Source organism: Sarcophilus harrisii, chromosome 3, assembly GCF_902635505.1.
Source record: "Sarcophilus harrisii chromosome 3, mSarHar1.11, whole genome shotgun sequence".
NCBI lineage: Eukaryota > Metazoa > Chordata > Mammalia > Dasyuromorphia > Dasyuridae > Sarcophilus > Sarcophilus harrisii.
Window position 1 is genome coordinate 225,298,703 of NC_045428.1, and position 17,366 is coordinate 225,316,068.

The window sequence follows — 17,366 nt, forward strand, 5'->3', positions numbered from 1 at the left end:
GGAATTCCTTGTATGTCATCCTTGATAGAGGTTCCTCAATACTTCCAGGGACAGGGAGCTTACCACCTAATTATATACTGCATTTCCTATGAGAACAAAGCTAATTGGTAAAAATTTCCTGTATCTTTGAACTGAAAACTACCTCCCATTGGTTCTAGTTCTGCCCTCTGGACTAGCACAGATATAAATGTAACTCTTCTTCTATGTGACAGTCATTTAAATATTTAGAAAAGCTATCAGGTCTCTTTTAAGTTATTTCTTCTTCAGTACAAATTTTCCAAATTCTTTCAACTCTTCCCCAAACATCACATTTCCATTTCCTTCTACATTCCAGTTGCTCTCCCAAGATTCATTCCAATTTTCCAATGTCTCTCTCTAGCATCCGTAGATAAGTGAAGCACAATTCATTAGGGTAGGAACCCAGGAAACTTGTTTGTGTTTTTGTTTTTAATTCATTTATCTATTTATTCATTCACTCACTCATTCATTCATTCATTCATTTATTTTCCCCCTGGGGCAATTGAGGTTAAGTGACTTGCCCAAGGTCACACAGCTAGGAAGTGTTAAATGTCTGAGGGCAGATTTGAAGTCAGGTCCTCCTGACTTCAGGGCCGGTGCTCTATCCACCACCTGCCCCAGGAAATTTGTTTTTAATAGACAATATTCATTGAATACTCAATCATAAAGAATGGAATTTGTAGTCATAAAATAACTAAAGAAATTCAAACTTTATTTCAGAGTTCCAGATCTGAAGTCAGGAAGGCTCATATTCTTGAGTTAAAATCTGATCTCATACACTTACTAGCTGGGTGACCCTGGACAAGCCACTTAACCCTATTTACTCTTTTATTCTCATTATATCCTATTGTGCTTTTAACATATTTATTCTTTTACTCAAGACACTGTGCTCTTGTTAAGCAACATGATTTTATTGAAGGTTTTTGACTACTACATTTAATTGTTGATTCATCTTGAGTTTGAGATCATTATTGTAATATTAACTATGCTTAAGTCAGTTTTCTTTCAATCTATAGACTGAAGTTCTCCATCATTATGCTAACCATTTTCTGATCTCTATTAGGAAAACATCAATGAGATGCAGGATGATACTATCTGACTAAATGTCTCGCTTTACCCCCAAAAGGAAAGCACTTCCGTTGCTACTTTATATTACTCGGTTTATCTTTATCCAAATATTCTTTGCTATTCTTTTCCATTCACTTTTATAGGTTTCCAAATAAGTGTTTATCTTCTTGACATAAAATGGTATTCCTCCATTCTTGTGTGATTATATCTTGCTACTTTTGAACAAGATACATTTTCTATTGCTATATTTGTCATGAATAGCATTCTGCCTAACAAAGTATGTTGTTGCATTGTTATATTTCAGTCATTAATATCATACTATTGAATCTCAATGATAAATATTATTTGCCTCCTAGGGTTAAAATTCAATTTCATTTTCTACCTATATTTTTTGCTTTGTTTTATAGCTATGTCAGGTCACAAGGACTGATCTCTTCCTGATGTTTTCTTTTATAAATTTCCAGGCACCTTGCCCATCATGATTCTTCTTTCTATATTACACCAGGAATTTTTTATAGTCACTTAAATTTTTTTTATTGCCATCTTTTGTTTTTACATTACCTAGATTCTCTCTTATATTCCCTTCCCTTCCCCTTCAAGAGAGCTTTGCTTTATAACAAATAATTCTTTTTGTAAAAAAAAAAGTGAAAAGGAAGAATTCAGCAAAATTGATCAACACATTTTTAAAAAAATGTCATTATTCACAAGATTTCATACTCATGAATTCTGACTCTATGAAGGAGAGGGGGAAGGTATCTTCTTTATCTATTCTCTGAGACCATGCTTATTCTTTGAAACTTGACAATCTTCGTTTTTTATTGTTTTGTGATTAACAATTGAACTTTATAGTTTTACCTAGACAATTCTAGGGAAGACTAGATTTTAAGATGAATGTTATTGGATGTATACTTCTGGGAGAAACAAAAGGAAGAAGGACAATCCCAAAACACTGATTTTAGAAGTGATCAAAGTAAAAGCATCCAAATTGAATTTAGACTTTTCCAGAGAATTCCTTTAGGTCTGGAAGACATTCCGTTTTTATCTTTATCTCTTAGAAGTAGAATTCTTTATTTTCTTCAAACATTAGCTCACCTGTCAACTTTTACATAAAGTTGCTAATACCCTCACCTGATAATACCCTCCCCACTAAATTACTTGCTATATATTTTGTATATATAGACATGTTTATATGTATATATATATATATACATGCATACATAAATACATATATATATATATATACACGCCCACACACAGCTTGTAACCTTGAGAGCAGGTTCAATTTCACTGTTCTTTATATGCCCAATGCCCAACACAAGGTCTGGGCTATAAGAGCTTGAAAATTATTTGCAGATTGATGATTCCTACCTCAGCTGCTACTCTAGGCATAATTCCATGAACATATCTCACAAGAGCTTGTTCCTTTGAAGCTACGTCCATTGGAAACAAGGAGAACCATGAGTAGGTGGCTCAGCACAATGAGTCACTGGGAAATAAAACTCCATTTATAATATTAATAATAGCTAACATTTACGTAGCATCTACTTTGTTCCAGGCACTTTATTCTTATCTCATTTGATCATCACAAAACCCTGAGAGATAGGTGCATTATAGCCCCCATTTTATAAATGAGGAAACTGAGTCAAACAGAGGTTAAGTGGCTTGCCCAGGGTCACCGTTAGAAAGTATCTGGGGCCAGATTTGGATTCCTAGCTCCCTGACTTTATGCATAGAGTTTTACCCACTATGCAGCCAGCTGCCCCAAGTGTGTCTTCTTGGCCAGTGCTGATATTGCTGATGCTTGCTGAAGCTTGAACCCAGCTTTATCCTGTGCACCGTGGCCAAAGCAAATAGCAAACACTGCAGACCAGGGAAATTTAACCAACAGGAAACTGCCAAACTAACAATGGCCAAGATGTGGTCACAATTGCCCATTTGCTCTAGCTCTCTTTAATCCCCCTTTCTAGGGAAAAGACCTTGGCATTTCCATTTTTATCATGGGAAATGACTCTAAAATCAATATCCTTCTCATGATAATCTTAACATTTCAATCTCATAGGATCAAACATCTAGAAGTGAAGATCCTCATTTTACATGAAGAAACTGAGATCCAGAACGAGCAAATGAGCTTATTCATATAATAAGTGATAGAACTGGGATTTAAATGCAAAACCTTTGACTTCATGAATCTGAATCAGGATATCTCTGGACGTGCAACCCTCCCCTTACTTTCATTGCTAGAAATTAGGCTTCAGAATGATCCAAATCTGTTTTACCACCAAATAAACTGATGCTTAGGGATGCGAATTTGACTTAACAGAAGGGTTATCTAGGGGAGGACCAATTTTACAAGTCATCACTCATCACAACTGAACTTTTACTTTGCCTTCTACCATATTTCACTAGAAGGCTGCCTTAGTGTCTAAAGAATTGACCTTAAACTCAGGAAGATCTGGGTTTAAATTCTACTTCTTATATGATGGGATTGACTGTATGACCATTGACAAGTTGCTGAACCCCCTTAAGGTCTCTGAAACCTCATGAAGGATAGTTTGAGATCCCTTTGCGTCTCCCAGAAGATGAATTTTCTCAATTTTGGTACAAATGTGGAATGCTGGAGCAGCTTAGTTCTGTGAGTCAATTATTAATGGAATTATGTCACATCTACCTATTATATATAACGATTGTTCTGGCTCTCTAGTTCTTATAATCCAAGTCCCATTGATTTAGATGCAGGTGACATATCTATACTACCCCCACCCTACTCTGATTACCCTTTTCCCCTCCCAAACCAAATTTATCACAGTTTACCCATGTTTTAGTTCATTCCACTATGACTTTTGAAAGTTTCCTTATATTTTCAATAAAATCTCCAATATCCTTGAATTTTTCAATATTTCTTTTTCATCTTCACTTGGATAGAATCATGACTCTTTCTATCATGTTTTTTTTCACCTTTATTGAAGATTACTTCTATTCTTTCTCCCCACTTCAAATCATAGAGGCAGAAGAAGGGGTAACCAGTCTTTTTATTCCCATCCACTACTTCAAGACCATTCTTACCTTGATTCATCAATGACTTATCCTCTTAATGTCCAGGTAATTTTACCTTTTTCATATCTTCATTCTTGTCACCTATTAATTTCCAGATTATTATCCTCATTTTTTCCAAACTTCAGCACAAGACTCACAGAATTCTTGTCCCCTGACATCAAGGAATTTATTATTCATGTTTATGTAACTTTTCTAGCAGTCTTATTACACATATCCTCAATTTCTTCAACTCCAACAGCATCCTTCATCACAATATTTCAATCACACTTTGTTGTAGTTATATCTTAGATTTTGCCTTTTCCTAGAAATGTACCAATTCCAAATTTCATAATTTAAGTATCATCTCTACAAAATGTCCCATTCCTTAACCTTTCAATTGTTCATTTGTACTTTAATTACATCATGATGTCTGGTGCATTGATTCATCTTCCCATTCATCATTTTCCTAGCCTCTGATTTCACTTGCCAGTCCTGAGCCCCTCCCTGTTTGGCAACTTTAATGTTACATTCATCATGGCCCTAGAGTTTTTTTTCTGACCATGACCTTTTGTAACTCATGACTTGCAAATGTAAAATTATAAGAACGCCCTAATTTTTAGCTCTCTCACAGCTACTCTGGGGCTACTGAATATTAGATAAAATCAAGGTGATTTTTTTATATCTTTTAAATTAATGGGACACATTCTCAATTCTGTCCTAGTTTTGCCAACACACCCTTTTATTTTACCATCATAAACTCTCTATATCATTCTTCATAGTGACTATTTCAAAACTTTCCTCTCTCCTTTCTCTCAGTTCTGAATACTGCCCAATTCCTAAGGTACACACACTCTAGATACACCAAATAACATAGCTTCCTAATATACTGGGAAGATTGAGCTTTTCAAACTCCTTTCTTTTAATTTTCATAATTTTTCACTACTATCGCCTACATTTTCCTTCCCTCTTATCAAAGAAGAGGAGGAATCCATACTCTCAATTAGAAATAACTTTCTAGATTCTTTCTTCTTTCCTATTGCCTCTAGGAACCCATTCCAGCAGTTGGCACAATATCTTCAATCTCTTTCATTTTAATTTGTCTTTAATCTTAAATTTTATGTCCCTTAGGTAATTCTTTAAAACCATAAATCTGAAAGAAGGTGGCAACCTGAAGTGGTAGAGGAAGTTTCTTCACTTATGCATTCCTTCTATTAAATTCATAAGATCTTGTCTTGATCCAGAAATTCTAGGTCTATTTCCTATCCCTATCATCCCTCATCACTGACTGGTTCCTGCCCATTTCCCTAAAAACATACTCAACTCCAAAATTCTAAACAAACAAACAAACAAACCCTTTCTTTTCATTGATCTTTGCCATGTAGCTACTGTTCTATCATGCTTCTCTCCTTCACTGCTGTCTTGAAAAATGTGACTGCATTTTATGCTTAAACTTCCATACCACCCTCTTTCTCTTCAACCTCTATATAATCAGCATTTCATTATCAGAACGATATTGAAACAGCTTTCTCAAAGGTCACCAATGACCTTCCAATTACAAAATCTAATGGAGTTGGCTGTGAGAAGAAAGGTATGCTAATAGGAAGTATTAATATAATCAAGTGGAGCTATGAGTTGGTTCAACCTTTCTGCAAATCCAATGACCTTTTAAATTCTTTCCACATCTTGCTTGACCTCTTTGCTGCTTTTGACAATTTTGATCACCTTCTCCTAATGGATATGCTCTTCTCCTTGCCATCAGAAACATAAAGTGTCTCTTTCTATCTATATAATTAGTCATATTATGTTTCTTCCTCCTCATCTTCTTCCTGATCCTTAAATGGTGGTGTTTCTCAAAGATTTATCTGTGGCTCCTTTCCTTATATATTCTCTCTTCTGGGAATCCTATTCACTCCCATAGCTCCAATCGTTCCCTCTATGAAGATGATTCTTTGTGTTTCTGGTCCTGATTTCTCTTTTTTTTTTCCTTCTAAATATATTTCCACATTTATCATGTTACACAAGAAAAGTCAGATCAAAAGGGGGAAAATGAGAAAGAAAAAAAGCAAGTAAACAACAAAAAATAGATGACAATATTATATGGTGCTCCACATTCAGTGCCCATAGTCCTCTCTCGGGATGCAGATGGCTTTCTCCATCACCAGTCTTTTGGAATTGCCCCAAATCACCTCATTGCTGAAAAGAGCCAAGTCCATCACAGGTGATCATCACAGAATCTTGTTGCTGTGTACAATGTTCTCTTGGTTCTACTCATTTCACTTAGCACCAGTTCATGTAAGTCTCTCCAGGTTTTTTCTGAAATCAGCCTGCTGATCATTTCTTACAAAACAATATTTCATTCCATTCATAACTTATTCAGCAATTCTCCAACTGATGGGCAACCATTTAGTTTCCATTTCCTTGCCACTGTGAAAAGGGTCACAGATTTTTGCACACGGGGGTCCTTTTCCCTCTTTTGGGAAACAAACCCAGTAGTGACACTACTAGATCAAAGAGTATGCACAGTTTGATAGCCCTTTGGTCAGTTCTAAATTGCTCTCCAGAATGGTTGAATAAGCTCACAACTCCACCAATAATGTATTAGTCTGACTTATCTTTTAAATTCTAGCCCCATATTTCTGCCTATAGAACTCCATTTAGATATGGCTCAGTTGATATTCTCTCATTTGGCATCTCTCTCTCATCTTATCTCTTAGTTACAAAGTTCTGTTGATTCCACCTTTACAACACCTTTAACATACTTATTACTATTGCCACTGTTTTAGTAAAAGCCTTAATTGCAGCCCATCTACTCCTTCCTAAAGTATTGCAATAGTGTCCTTACAAATCTTTCCACTTGTACTCTTGCCTCTTAGCTAGCCTTCCAGATCTGGTCATCCATTACCCTGCTCAAGAATATGAAAAATGAAGCCTCTTAGTTAGAAAGCCTGCCCTCCCAGAAAGAAAGCTCCCATATGGCAGTGTCACTCTCCTGGGAAAAAAGCTTTATATACCCCATGCCTAAGATCTACTGGCAAGTACCAAAACTTTTGTATATTTGGACATAGCTATTGCCTCTCTTCTCACATATTCTACTCCCCATGTTATAGAATCCCTTTATATTAAGATAATTCTTGAGAGGGGAGGAAAGTGGCCCAGAAATGAGAATCATTGTTCTTAGTAATTCCCCATTTCTGAGTAGATAAGAGGCATGCTATGTTCCCTTTTGGCTTTTCCTTCCCACCCTATACACATTTTTTCTTCTGTTCTCTTAACTTTCCATTTTCACACTCATCTTCTTCTCCTTCTTTCCAAATCCCAAAGTAAAAGATATTATAAAGAACATATAGGAAGGGAAAAAGTGAAGGAGTTCATGTATGGGGCTCTAAAGGCAGGAATATGAAAACCAATACTACTTCCTTCTCTCCTCCTCCCAACACTTGAGTTGTTAGGGGACAACATGATGAATTATCAAGTCAAATAAAACTATGGAGGAAATATGTTAGAAAACTTCACAGAGTATGTGAAACAAATTGTCATAATTCTAAACAAGCAAAGTTTTTAGTGTCAGTAAAACAAAATACACTTCTCTTCTTCCATTTCTTCCTACCATATCTTTTTTTTTCAGCTGTGAATGACTAAGCTATTTAAAAAATTTTTATTTATTATTATTTTTTATTTTATTATAATAACTTTTTATTGACAGAACCCATGCCAGGGTAATTTTTTACAACATTATCCCTTGCACTCACTTTTGTTCCGATTTTTCCCCTCTCTCCCTCCACCCTCTCCCCTAGATGGCAAGCAGTCCTATATATGTTAAATATGTCACAGTATATCCTAGATACAATATATGTGTGTGGAACTAAACAGTTCTCTTGTTGCACAGAGAGAATTGGATTCAGAAGGTAGAAATAACCCAGGAAGAAAAAAAATGCAAACAGTTTATATTCATTTCCCAGTGTTCTTTCTTTGGGTGTAGCTGCTTCTGTCCATCATTGATCAATTGAAACTGAGTTAGGTCTCTTTGTCAAACAAATCTACTTCCATCAGAATACATCCTCATACAGTATCATTGTTGAGGTATATAATGATCTCTTGATTCTGCTCATTTCACTCAGCATCGGTTCATGTAAGTCTCTCCAAGCCTCTCTGTACTCATCCTGCTGGTCGTTTCTTATAGAACAATAATATTCATAGCATTCATATACCACAATTTACCCAACCATTCTCCAATTGATGGGCATCCCTTCATTTTCCAGTTTCTAGCCACTACAAACAGGGCTGCCACAAACATTTTGGCACATACAGGTCCCTTTCCCTTCTTTAGTATCTCTTTGGGGTATAAGCCCACCTACCATATCTTGATCCAGAAATCCCTAGTCTCTCTCACCTCCGACTGATTCCTGCCCCCGTTTCCCTAAAAATGCTCAGGTCTCCAAAAATAACAAAAAAACAAGTACCCTTCCTTTTCATTGATCTTTACCATGTAACTAATGTCCCATCATGCTTCTCTCCTTCACTGCTGTGTCTTGAAAAAGTTGTCTACATTTGATGCTTAAACTTCTATATTATTCACTCTCTTAACTTCTATATAATCAGTTTATAGCACTTCCTCATAGAAGGCTACATGTAAGTTAGCCATGGTATTTAAGATAATCAGACAAAGGGAATGGAGCTGGTATAACACTGACCAGACCAATCTATATGTGATAATGAGCAGAAATGTGCTGTGACTGTTTTGAGGGCACAGAAAGAAAAGCTAGATGAGGCTGAAAGAAGTGCAAATGGCAGGTCAATTGTGACTTGTGAATATTCTCTCTTTGGGGGATCCATGGGATGTCTCTGAATGTTAATGTGGGTGCAAGATCATTTGCTTGTGAAATTCCAGCTTCTAGACCAATAAGAAAGGACGAATTGAATGATGATGAAATCTCATCCTGGATGTAGCCTAAAGCCATCTATTCTTTTTTCTAGTACCTATGTCTCTCCCAGTTGTCATCCTAAGTAGATCCTGGCAATAGACAGCAGGATAATGATAAATGTGGATATGGGAAATTCAATTCACTATAATGCCTCTGATAAGCAGTTTCACATTATAGAGTTACCTTAGATAGTATCATCATCTTTGGAAGCTATGCATGAAAAATAATCCGCTATTTTTCTCATTCTATGCACAAAATGGAATGTCATAGCTTACCTGTTGGTGCCATTTTCAGCTCTTTCTAGGTCTTCGTCAGTGTTCCTGATTGAGAGTCTGTGTGTGGTAGGGTAGGAGTGCTGAGTGTTGATTTTGGCCATCTTTCTGTTTTTCAGTCACAAAGTTACAAATTTCAGCTAAAACACAAAGAATTAATATTTTTATGACGGAAAGTATGAGACAATAGTCAAACAATTATTTATAATGGAAGATTCCATTGTTTTCACTAATGACTAGTCATACTTCATAGCTGGAAAAAGACAATTAGATCTCAGGTAGATGGTAATAATTGGTAACATTGTGGTGGCCCTTTTTGACTTTCTCTTTAATTGAATTTTTGGTGTAAGAATAAAGAAAATATTCATCCTTACGGTGGAATGTCAAGGGACCCATGCTAGAAACCTCATCATCAATCATTTCCTTCCATCAAACATAAGTTAGGATTTATGAGTCACAAGAAAATAAAACTGATCCAATGTTAATGGCCATGTGGAAAAGAAATCTGACCTATTTATCTGACTCCTGGAAGATAAAATTAGGACCTCTTCTCTTATAGCATGTACTCTCTAAAAACAGCAGAAGTGGAAGGACCTGTAATGAGATGTTTGAAATAGTTTGGGAAAGGGGTAATTAAGGTCTTTGTTGAAATAGTGACAATGATAATAAGCATAATCAGGGGTGTTGTGAAGGTTGAATCAACAGAGAGGAGTAAATAAAGAAACAGAATGATTAGAAAAAATTAGCAAAAGAGTCAACAAAGAGCAGTATTACTACAAAGAATAAGCCAAATAGAATGGGGTTGAGGCTCTATTTTCTAATGCTTTTGAAAAGCTCCCTGGCTCTAGATAACAAGACAACTGAAAAGTCATTTTTAAAATATGTGGTCAGAAGATTAGAACCAATTACAGAATGTCTATGTATGCTTAAATTTTCAAATCTTCCCAAGGCATTGCCATTACATGTCATCATGACTTTTCCAGAAGCATGCCCTCTAGTCTTTCCCATGAGAAGAATTTGCATCATTTGAGCATGCTGATGCATTCTGGTTATACTTCAATTTCCCCATTATATGTAAAATTATATGCAGCCCATTTTTGCACAAGTACCATATGGTGGTGAAAAATATGTACATTTTTTAATGTTCCCATTCAGAATTTGCCAAAGGTCTTACAAATCTACTTTTTTTTCTCAAAGATTAAATTGTACATATTCCTTTTCAATTGCCTTGCTGTTAGTTTCATTTCAGGGCTGAGAGAGGAACATCAAAATCCTTTGAAATCTTGTGTTATTCTCTATATCTTTCAGGAAAAAAAAAAACAAAACCTTTGTCAAAAGCATTCATGTAAAATGCTAAAAAAAAAAAAAAAAAGGCATAGAAGGATCCTTTTAATACATGATAAAAATATACACCCAGAACCAAAAGTTAGCATTATTTGGGGCAGAGGAATATTGGAAGCTTTCATAAAAAGTATAGGAGTAGAACAAAGATTTCTACTCTCTCCATTATTTGGTAAAGTTTCAGAAATGTTACTGGCATCACTAAGATAAAAAAAAATGAATATGTGTGTATACATATTGACAAAGATGAGACAGAATCATTGCTATTTATAGACAACATGTATATAGATAGATTTTTATACAACATGCATTTATTTACTTAGAAACACAAAAGAATCAGCAAGTACTTATTGAAATGACTAATAAATTTAGTAGAGCAGCAAGATACAAAATAATTCCACAAAATCACCAGTATTTTCATATAGAAACAACAAAAATTGGAAAGAAAATATAGAATAATTTCATCCAAGACAATGGAAAATTGCATAAAATATCCGAGAACCCAGCTATTAGGATATAGTCAGGATATATAAATAACAATTACAAAATATTTTTACAGAAATAAAGAAAATAGTAAATAATTGGTGAAGTATTTATTGATACTAGTGGGGATATGCCATCATAATAAAATGGTGATATTATCTAAATCAATTTACAGATTAGATTTAGTGTTATCTCAACCTAACTACCAAGAGATCAAATAAAATTTTAAAAATATATTTGGAGGGGGGAAAATGTTGGGGTGTTTTGTTTGTTTTTTATTTCCAGAGAAGCAATGAATAAAACGAGGAATATAAAAATAGCATATCCAAAGGCAAATTGTATTATAGAGTAGAAATCATCAAATCAATTTGATATTGCCAAAGAATTTTAAATAGAACTATAGTATTGACTAGACAGAATATTAGAAACAATTAAAATAAAAATCTCAGTGATCAGAAAATCAAAAAACCTCAATTATAGTAGACTAAATTAATAGATCTGAAATTTCTTCTTTATTCTTCTAATTTGTTTATTATGTCACCCTTTACTTCTACCTCATGTATGCATTTAGAACTCCTCTTAGTTCATGGTTTCTATATTCAGTCCTTGTCAGACTATTTTTTAACAGTTTTGTAAAAAAAAATAGTTTCAATAATAATAACAAATAACAAAAGCCATAATGAAGACTTGTCAAATCACTAATAATATTAAATAATCCTGAGATCTCACCTCATACCTTACCAAAGTGACACAAGATGGAAGTAGTCAATACTGAAGAGATTGTGGAAAGATAGACATTCTAATGCACTATTGGTGAAACTGAGGAGTTGTTCTTTTCTGGAAAGTGATTTAAAATTATGCTAAGAGCAACAAGAGATACAAAGAGAAATTCCATTTAAAATAACTGTAAGTAATATAAAATATTTGGGAGTCTATCTGCCAAGGCAAAATCAGGAACTATATGAACACAAGTATAAAACACTTTCCACACAAATGAAGTCAGATCTATTCAACTGGAAAAATATGAAGTGCTCATGGATTGGCTGAGCAAATATAATAAAAACGACAATACTACCTAAATTAATCTACTTATTCAATGTCATCCCAATCAAACTCCCAAGAAATTATTTTACAGATCTAGAAAAAATAATAACAAAGTTCATCCAGAAGAACAAAAGATCAAGAATTTCAAGGGAATTAATAAAAAAATGCAAACGAAGGTGGCTTAGCTTTATCAGACCTAAGACTATATTATAAAGCAGTGGTCACTAAAAACATTTGGTACTGGCTAAGAAACAGTCGTTGATCAGTGGAATAAATTAGTTTCACAGAACAAAATAGGCAATGATTATAGTAATCTAGTGTTTGACAAACCCAAAGACCACAGCTTTGGGGATAAAAACTCACTATTTGACTAAAACTGCTGGAAAAATTGGAAATTAGTATGGCAGAAACTAGGCAATGATCCACCCCTAACATGGTATTCCAAGATAATTTAGAAATGGGTTCATGATTTAGACATAAAGAATGATATTATAAGCAAATTAGAAAAAACAAAGAATAGTTTATCTCTCAGATCTATGGAGAAGGAATAAATTTGTGGCCAAAAAAACTGGAGTACATTATTAAACACAAAATATACAATTTTAATTATATTAAATTAAAAAGTTATTATACAAACAAAACCAATGCAGACAAGATTAGAAGAGAAGCAATAAACTGGGGGGGGGGGAATTTTACATTCAAGGGGTCTGATAAAGGCTGCATTTCTAAAATACATAATGAAATGACTCAAATTTAAAAGAATTCAAGCCATTCTCTAATTGATCAATTGTCAAAGTATAGGAAAAGACAATTTTCAGATGATGAAATTGAAACCATTTCTATTCTTAGGAAAAGATGCTCTAAATCACTATTGATCAGAGAAATGCAAATTAATACAACTCTGAGATACCACAAGACACCTGTCAAATTGACTAAGATGACAGAAAAAGATATTGGTGAATGTTGGAGGGGATGTGGGAAAATTGGAACACTAATACATTGTTGGTGAAGTTGTAAACGGATCCAACCATTCTGGAGAGCAATTTGTAATGACGCTCAAAAAGTTATCAAACTATGCATACCCTTTGGCCTAGCAGTGCTACTACTGGGCTTATACCCCAAAGAGATCCTAAAGGAGGGAAAGGGACCCACATGTGCAAAAATGTTTGTGGCAGTCCTTTTTGTAGTGGCAAGAAACTGGAAACTTAATGGATGCCCATCAATTGGAGAATGGCTGAATAAATTATGGTATATGAATGTTATGAAATATTATTATTCTATAAGAAATGATCAGGAGGATGATTACAGAAAGACCTGGAGAGACTTACATGAACTGATGTTAAGAGAAATAAGCAGAACCAGAACATTGTACATGGTAACATCATGATTATATGATAATCAATTCTGATGGGACATAGGTCTTTTCAACAATGAGATGACTGAGTTCCAATGATCTTGTGATGAAGAGGGCCATCTACACCAGAGAGGACTGAGGGCTCTGTATGTGGATCATAGCATAGCATTTTCACTCTTTTTGTTGTTGTTTGCTTGCATTTTATTCTCTTGCTCATTTTTTCCCCTTTTTGATCTGATTTTTCTTGTGCAGCATGATAATTGTATAAATAGGATATATATATTGGATTTAACATATTTTAAACATGTTGAACATATATTGGATTACTTGTCATCTATGAGAGAGGGGAAGAGAAAACGGGGGGATTTGAAATACAAGGTTTTACAAGGGTTAATGTTTAAATTATCCATGCATATGTTTTGAAAATAAAAAGCTTTAATTAAAAAAAAAAGAATTATGTAAGAAAGTAACTAAAATATCTGTGCCCCTTTGACACAGAAATTCTATTGCTAGATATACATCTAAAGGAAGTCAGAACCAGAAGAGTTCAATATACAATAAATAATATTTATAGCAGAATATGTATGTACTAGCTAAGGATTGGAAACAAAGTGGATACCCATTGATCGGACATTGCTAGTCAGACTGTCATGCATTACTAGAATAGAATATATTTCTGTGCTGTAAGACATAATAGATATAAAGAATACAGGGCAACATGAGAAAACTTCCATGAACTGATGCAAAGCCATAAAAATGGTATTCGGAAAATAATATACACAATGATTACATTTATATAAATGGAAAGAACAACAAGATAAACAAACTCAGAGTATAGTGCAATCATAAAGACCAAGCTTAGTCCAAATGAAGAAATTCTAGTAGTCTGTATTACTAGACTTTTTTTTGCATTTTTGCAGAAGTCTATAGACTATAGAGGCTAGACATAGCCTAAAATGGCAGACTTGATTGATGTGTTGACTAATTTTATTAATTGTTTTATTTCTCTTTCTTTTTTTTATTATTTATCATAAGGATGGTTTCTCTTTAGTTAAGGGAAGGATTGCAAATAAGTTATATTGTCTATCATAAATTCTCAAATTAACTATAAAGACATATAAAGACAAGAAAAATGCTATGTCTATTCAGAGAAAGAAATGATAAATAGAAGTATGTATAAATAATTTTATATATATATCTGCATCTATTGTAGTCACTTCTGTAAAATGAGACTAGGGAAGAAAAAAGAAATTTACATAATAATTTTGTTTTTTATTTGAAAGGAATAGCAAGTTGTGCATAGTAGATTTGTAGTTTTGTATACAACTATCTTTTTATTATAATGAGTTATGGAAATGCTTGTTTTTACATAAATTAAAAATAGCATTTAAAACAAAACAAAAAGAAATTAAGGGGATATAAAAACAAAAGATATCAATCAAGCTACTTGGTTTAAATGTAGCAGATGTTAGTGAAGAGGTCTCTAAAGAAAGTGATTTCTGGAAATCACCCAGTGACTCACCCCAGAACCAAATTAATTATTAAAAACAGATGAAGGTCAACAAAGGAACAAAAGCATTTTCATCAGCAACATACATGAATACTGTTTAATAAGATGAAAGTCTTGTAAGCTTCTGAACAGCAACTGTTTATGGCATTATTCACCGGAATCCTTTGCTTATCTTTGATTTTTGATGATAATAATAATAATCATAATAGGGCCATATAATTACATAGGGCTTTATAATTCACAATTCATTTCCACATTTATTAGCTCATTTCATACAGCAACAATAAGAAGTAGGCAGGGCATGATAATTACCCTTCAGTTTGCAAATGAAGGAACTGAAGATCAAAGAAGTTAAATGACTCAAGTTTATACAAGAATCTAGAAGGCAGTTGGAACTCAAACTTATCTTTTCTGGCTTCAAGTTGAGTGCTATTTTTCTTTACTTGCACCTTCTTATCAAAATAATAATATATGTGTATAATAATTTATTAGTTCACAAAATAAATCACCTCATTCAAATCTCATAATTATTGAGAGTTTGCACAACTGTTAATATTCCCTTTTAAAATAGAATAAACTGAGACTCAAAAAGTTGGGTGCTTGTTCATGGTCTACATAACTCATAAGTGACAGAGGAACTCATTCCACTGCCATGGCATACTCTTGATTGGTTTGAACTTTTTTGTAGAATAATCTAGCAAGATGAAATAAGAACCATTGAATTTACCTTTATGCCCAGCAATCCTATTATGGACTTAAGTCATAAAGATATCATTAAAAAAGAAAAAAAAAGACTCAAACATATTAAAATATTTATATCTGCTTTACTTATGACAGTAGGAAATTAGAAACAACAAGCATGCCCTACTATTTATGAAAAATTGAAAAAATTATATTATATTCAATGGAATTTGTAATATTGATGTAACTGGAGATTATTATACCATAAAAGGACAAATAAAAAGAAATGTATCTAGAAAGCTGATGAGGGCAGGGGAATAATAATAATGATAATAATAATAATAATATATACATTGACTAAATAGAGCCAACAGATCCCTATAAATATAAAGACAGATTTAGACAGGGAAATGATAAATGTGTTATTCTTGTTTTTATTCTAGCTATATTTCTATTATATATTTTCCTTAAAATAAAAAAAAAACTGTGAATTTTATGGTTTTATTGGAGACTTGGAACTCGATATTTGATTTATTTGGTAATTTGTTAAAATTTGTTGACAGAATGTTAAAAATAATAACCACAAAAACATTTCACAGGCCCAAAATAATGTCTATAAGATATTTTGGGACTTGAAATATATTTACAGAAGTTATAAATGTTAGTTTAGATGAGGCTGGAGATAGGGAACATCTTTTGAATAATATGGAGTTGGTATGTTTTGCTACAAAATATAGGAAATTAAGCCAATTTTCCCACTGAAAATGATACATAGCTAACTACATATTATGTTTTAGCTGGGAAAATATCATTCTCATAAAAATCTCCTCACAGGCCCCAATTCACATCCCATTTCTGAGAAATTTTGTATCCTATGATCCAATGAATCTATGATCCTTGACCAGAATTCTGAGGAACATAGTTTGTATGCCTTGAACATAGTTTGTATGCCTTGAACTAACTCAGGAATTTAGCATGTGTAAGTGTTCTTCAATGCCTTGCAGATACTTCATCTTCCTTTCTACTTTACTCCCAAATTGCTTTGTGATAGGACTTGATCCCTAAGGAAACATGGTTTCCAGTTAACCTTTAAAGGGTTCCTCCTCCATTCCTGAAGATAAAAATTTTCAGTATTGAGAACTGAACAATTAATAACTGGGGTTCTAATTTTAGAATGATGGAGGAAACATTTTTGGGGACATGACCCCTATAAGATTTTATTTTATTTGCCTAAACAGCTTTAATTTTTTTCTTTTTTAAGTGGGTGTGAGTGGGAAGGAAAAGAGAAAAAGAAAGAATTTTTATTGATTACAAATTTTTAAATTAAAAAACCCAAAAAGGCAGGATTAGTTTATTAAGGAGTAGAACTAGGGGAACATTGTACAGAGTGACAGCAAGATTATGTGATGATCAACTATGGAGACTGAATATGGATCAAAGTATAGTATTTTCATGGTGGTTTGGTTGTTCACTTTTTTTCTTGTGATTTTCCCCTCTTTTAGTCTGACTTTTCTTGTACAGCATGACAAATATTGGAAATATATGAGAAGAATTGTACTTGTTTAGTCTATATGGGATTGCTTGCTTTCTTTGAAGGGAGAGGAGAGGGAGAAAAAATTTGAAACACAAAATCTTACAGA

General features: G+C 33.6%; 1 protein-coding gene across 1 annotated transcript in view; it reads right to left on the reverse strand.

Moving 5' to 3' along the window:
* Nucleotides 1–9,417, reverse strand: part of CNGA3 (cyclic nucleotide gated channel subunit alpha 3) — a 50,743-nt gene extending 41,326 nt beyond the window's left edge. The window contains exon 1 of the mRNA XM_031964156.1: nucleotides 9,317–9,417. Coding sequence (XP_031820016.1) covers nucleotides 9,317–9,417 — 101 coding nt within the window. The remainder of the gene's footprint in view (nucleotides 1–9,316) is intronic.
* Between the last annotated feature and the right edge of the window lie 7,949 nt (nucleotides 9,418–17,366).